Consider the following 6,000-nt stretch of genomic DNA (forward strand, 5'->3'; position numbering starts at 1 on the left):
GACTACCAAGATGTTGGTGTTTGTTTTTTAATATAAGAAAGCTAAATACAACTGGATTGAGTGTTGGTCTACAAATTTTAATTAATATATATAATTTACTATACTTTCAAGAAGCTGTTATTTTTCTTACTGTTAACACCAGAAATTTAATTAAAAAGGAAACCAAATAATTCCAAAATCATGTTTATATTCTAAAGGGATAGCTCCTCAGAGATGAAAATAAAAAATCTAAATCCTGTTTTAAATGATAAATTTTTCCTATCATGACTATTGTAATGAATTGAGCATAGTGAATACTAAATAATCACTGTTTATATCCTTCTTGGATTTGGAAGCAAGTTAAAATTATGTGTGTGTATGTGTGTCTAGGTATGTAACAATAAGCAGGAATTGTGAAAACTTTTAGAATTCTAAGGGTACTAATATGATTTTTATTCCTCCTTTAAACATTCAATAGCTCCTCTCCTAAATTATCTGAATGCCTTCAGAAAAAAAAAGAAATAATTGAACAGATGGAGATGAAATTGGATACCGGCATTGATAGGCAAGTTTTTAGTTTTACTATTTCTCTTGCATTTTTTTATTTGTAAAAATACCATTATAACAACATGAAAATTATTTTCAAACAAGAAAAAAGTCTATTTGAATTCCACTATCCTGCTATAATGTTTGATTTTATTTGTACATATTTATTTCATCCTAATAATGTTATTTTATTGGATTCCAGAATTATTATTTATGGAAGTCAGCAGGTTTAGATTAACTTTAGACCAATTCTATTTGAAAATCTTTTTTTTTTTTCTTTTGGCAAATGCTGCTGTAGACACTGTCTCTCTCTGTCCCCATCCTCCCTCTCTCTCCTCCTCTCTCCCTGCCTCCCTCCCTTCCCTTTCCCTCTTCCTCTTCTTCTCTCCAGACTCCTTAAAAATGGTATGTAACCCGGAAGATTTCAGGCTTATATCTGAAATGCATTAAATTAACATACCAATTTTTAAAAGTAACTTCCATTGAGTGAAAACCCTACATTCGAAAATTTTTTTTGATGTTTATTTTAGTTAATTACCTGTTCATAATATGGAGCAGTGGATTCTGTCTTTTGAAATGATAGTGGACATATGTTACTGATGATAATCATCTGTTTATTAAGCATTTATCAGGCATTTGCTATATGTGTTGCACAATACAAGGATCTTTACCTGTAAAATTTCATTCGCCTGCAATGCAGGAAACCCAGGTTTGGTCCCTGGGTTAGGAAGATCCCCTGGAGAAGGAAATGGCAAACCACTCCAATATTGTTGCCTGAGAAATCCCATGGACAGAAGAGCCTGGAGAGCTGCAGTCCATGGTTTACAAAGAGTTGGACACAACTGGGTGATTATTACTTTCACTGGCACAATACAAGGATCTTTACCTGTATAATTTCATTTAAGTAAGAAATACCATTTCCATTTTACAGATGAGGAAGTGAAGGCTTAAAGAAATGAAGTAGTTTGCTAGAGATCATACAGTTAATGCTGGTAGAACTGGAACTCAAATTCTAAAGCCCATGCTACCAGGTTTGGGCATATTTTTACTTCCTGTAATTCTTTTTTCTCTTCCATTCACGAAGACACATACGAATATAAGTTACTTATAGGAACTCTAGCTCTAAATATCTTTATCTTTTGCCAGTCTATCCTTCACAGCTTTGTTTCTTGCCAATCTGTCCTTTCCCAGCTTTGTTTTATTCACTGTTAACGCTTAGATTGCTTGTTCCATATCTTTAATTACTCCCTCGTAATTACCCTAAAATTTATTTCCTTTGATCATAACTATCTTACAGATCCTAAACTCTGGATTAATGCAGATTCTGTTATTCTGATAACTGGATGGTTCATTGCTGTTGGAGAATGTCGCAAAACTCATTGTTTGTGCCATTACAGACTCATACTTCATTTCTCAACTGGGCCTTCAGTACCACTTATTCAGCCTCCTGCTTATCCTTAGACTGTGAAACTCGGGTTCTTCTCACCTGTTCTTCCAAACTTTGGCCATTCCTTACAAGTTCTTCTTTCTTACTCCCTTCCTAAGCATTCTCCAAATATACTTGTGAAGGAAATGAATTAGTGACAGTCTTCTAAGATCTTTAAGATTTCCTTAAATAAAGTAATGGACAAATGAATCTTTGCCCTGTGTTTTGAGCAGGAAGCTAATAAAATTAAGATCTCTTTGCTATCAAGAGCTAGAATTTACTTGTTTTAAAATCTGAAGTATACCAATAGTAAAGTAGTTTTTGGTGACATGAAATTAAATAATTTAAATTTAATTTAGTATAAATAATATAAATTAAAGTAAATTAAATGGATCAAATGCATGGTATTCTCAATTCTGTAGGACATTAAATTGTATGATTGGACAAATGAAGCATATCTTGGCTGCAGAACAAAAGAAAACAGATTTTAAGCCAGAAGATGAAAACAATGTTTTGATTCAGTATACTAATGTGAGTAAAATGATTTAATATGCTAGTAAGAATATCTGCTTTATTCGTATTCTTATTAACATTTCATTGATGTATCTTATTATGCTCCAAGTGTTTTTTTTTTATTCTTAGAGATTAATGAGAAATTATATGTATTTTCTCCTTAGCTAAGCTGATACATATTTCTGTGTAATAAGTGTAGAAAAAATTTTACAGGCCTGTGTTAAAGTCTGTGCTTACGTAAGAAAACAAGTGGAGAAGATTAAAAATTCCATGGATGGGAAGAATGTGGATACAGTTTTGATGGAACTTGGAGTACGTTTTCATCGACTTATTTATGAGCATCTTCAACAATATTCCTATAGCTGTATGGGTGGCATGTTAGCAATTTGTGACGTAGCTGAGTATAGGAGGTGTGCCAAAGACTTCAAGGTATGTATTCACAAATATCAAACTTGTAAATAAGTTCAAGAACATAAGTCAGATCATAAAAATGTATACTGACATAACCATCGGGAAAGTTTATAACTTTTGTTGATACTGTAATGAGACAGATCTGACATTTCCTAAATGAAAAAGTATTACTCCAGTCAGTATTAACGCATTTTTGCTTTGAGCTTTTAGAAAATGCCATATTTTAGTTCCATAGTCCAGATGACTTTATTAATGCCCATAACTAATGCTGTATATCATATATCAAGAAAATATGTTCTTTCTTCATGTATATCTCTCTGAAATTAGTTTCCATCCAATGTTTAAATTATTTAAAAAAGCTGTAAATTAATGATAACTAGTTCTACTTCACAAAAGTATAAATGATTATTACTGTTTGAGTAAATTGGCACAATATGAATCTTTTCAAAAAGATTATGTTGAGTTTATATAATGTCTGAAATATTTGAGTTTTTTAACACTTTGGTAGCTTTTAAAAATTCTGACATTGAACTCTTTAACATTAGTTAATTCCTGACAGTACATAAGTGAGAAGAATTTACAAACTGATTATAAAACTAGAAATATTTTTTTCCTTCTCTTATCTCAATTCAGATTCCTCTGGTATTACAGCTTTTTGATACTCTGCATGCACTTTGCAATCTTCTGGTAGTAAACCCAGATAATTTAAAGCAAGTCTGCTCAGGAGAACAACTTGCTAATCTGGACAAGAACATTCTTCACTCCTTCGTACAACTTCGTGCTGACTATAGATCTGCCCGCCTTGCTCGACATTTCAGCTGAGGTTGAATTTACAAGGGAAATGTGTTGTACTCCAGCAAGCCTTGGTTGAAAGAAAGCACAGAAGGTTTCTTATGACACAGCCAACATTTTATTGAAAAATGACTGTTTGAAAAAACAGCAGCCATACTTATCCTTGAGGATTTATTTGAAATTTGGACAATACTAAGAATATTTTGGTTTTTCCTTAAAAGTTTTAATTCCATTTCTGAACTTATATAAATCTCAAACTCTGTGAAGCTATATGTCATTGTTTTCATCCTGGAAAATGTTGATGTCAGAAGGTAAATGAGATTGTTACCAGTATTCCAGTTCATGTTCTTTAACATAGTCCATTGGGAAATTTCAGCTTCCTGTTTTGCACTAATGATGGGTAAAATACAGCAAGACTCATTTATTATTTATCAATTTTCAGTGACCTTTTCAGCAGTGGTAATTGTTAATCAGATTATTTTTAAGTTTTCCTGGAGAACTTTTTACCTATTTCAAAGGTTGAAAATTGGGCATAATTTCTGTAGTTGGTTCATTGAATTTTTTCTGAGGTACAACAGTAATACTATTCCAAAAAAATGTTATAAAGAAAACTAAAATGAAATACATTTTATGTAGGTATTAGCAGTGTGGATCAAAATACATCTGCTTCTGGGTAAAAGGAAAAAAAAAAGTTTACAATTTCTTATTTGGTAAACAGATTTTAAGCCAATGCTAGCAAGAAGTTAATAAAGCTACCTTATTTTATATTTCTTTTAAGATAAAGTAGAGGATGTTAACTAAAGGACCATATTTATTCATTATTTTAATATTATAAGGGAAGTAAAAAAGTGAGGTATAGATGGTGCATATGAGAATTATTGGCAGTGTTTAGCAGCAATGCAATCCTTTAAGATTTTTATCCTTATGCTAAACTGAAAAAAGATGGAATGGCTAAACATGCAGGTAGTCTTCTCTTTTAAGAGGAATTGGGAATTGATAGTCAGCATTATATTCTAGTCCAGAGATGAACTTTGTAAGGACTAGTAGTTTTTAAATATATAGTGTCTGTCACTATCTTTTTCAAGGCATTTCTGAAGTGATTCCTACTGAGTGTAGTTAATTGAATTGGCTTAATATGGTGACATAATAAATCACTTATAAAATTTTAAATATCAAGTGGAAATTAAAAAAAATTATTAACTATAAACTTTCTCTGCAAGAATGCATTCTTAGCTGTATGTAGTGTTTCAGCTTCCATTGTATTATTCATAGTCTTCCAGGAACAGATAAACTTCAATGTTTGACTCATTTTTGGCTTTTCTTTTTCCTCTAATGTAGGCTTTTTGGCCTAATTTTGGAAAACTACAATTAAGAATATGTTTCTGAATGTTCAACTTTACCAAAACTTCCAGGTCCAGAGTGAGCTAGCTACTGTTTAAGTTACTTTTAACTGAATTTTCTTCATTTTCTGTTTAGCCCAGTGTTATCTAGGTAAGCAAGAGAAATAAAGTATGCCAACATTTATCAAAGCATTTTAGGAAATTGTGGCAGCTTTGGAAGGCTGTCTAGTTTTCTATTCCTTAGCCAAAGGAAAGCCAGAACAGGTTTTGGATATTAGAGAGTCATATGCTTGTACTATTGCCATTTTAGAAAGCTCTGATGTGAATTCAAATTATACCTCTGTTACTTAAAGCCAACAATTTTAAAGCAGTAGTTTTACTGGCCATTTGAACTTTGTACACAGTGTCAATTTGTTTAAAAAAAAGGGGGGGGGGATATCAAATAAAACATGAGAGAACATTATAAGACTTCCACATCAGAGAAGTGTTTCAGATTATTTTGTTTGGATTAATTTTTAAAATGTAAAGCATATATTTGTTGCGTAGCTATCTTGTTAATTTTTATTTTTATATTTGAGTTATGTGCAATATTTTCCATTACGACCATTGACAGGACACTAACAAAGAAAACTCATAAGTGAATACTTAATTTAGAAGTGTTAACATTATTGCTCAATAAACAAATTCCCTGCAGTTGTTTTTTATTTCACTCCATTTTTACATTTTGAAGACATCATACTGAATTTTATAAATTATTTTTATTGAATTTTTAAGATGTTCCTTATTTTTCATGGCATAGGTCTTCTCACTTCCTTTTTAAGCAGAAAAATACTTGGCTATATAATCAAAATTAGAAACAAAAAATTTCTCTAAGAAAAAAATTTATTGTATAAAACTGTGCATTCTTTGGATTTGTTATATTTGATTTTTAAAGTAGTTTTCATATTAGTGGACAGTATGAAATTTTGTCCCAAATATATATGACTCAAAAGA

At 31.2% G+C, this 6,000-nt stretch overlaps 1 protein-coding gene across 2 annotated transcripts in view; it reads left to right on the forward strand.

Annotated features, from left to right (window-relative positions):
• Positions 1–5,481, forward strand: part of EXOC5 (exocyst complex component 5) — a 50,430-nt gene extending 44,949 nt beyond the window's left edge. For both annotated transcript variants that reach the window (XM_018054099.1, XM_018054100.1), the window contains 4 exons: positions 458–544; positions 2,374–2,482; positions 2,678–2,893; positions 3,509–5,481. In XM_018054099.1, the coding sequence (XP_017909588.1) occupies positions 458–544; positions 2,374–2,482; positions 2,678–2,893; positions 3,509–3,697 (601 nt within the window). In that variant the 3' untranslated portion in view covers positions 3,698–5,481. The remainder of the gene's footprint in view (positions 1–457; positions 545–2,373; positions 2,483–2,677; positions 2,894–3,508) is intronic.

Source organism: Capra hircus, chromosome 10 (assembly GCF_001704415.2).
Source record: "Capra hircus breed San Clemente chromosome 10, ASM170441v1, whole genome shotgun sequence".
NCBI classification, from domain to species: domain Eukaryota; kingdom Metazoa; phylum Chordata; class Mammalia; order Artiodactyla; family Bovidae; genus Capra; species Capra hircus.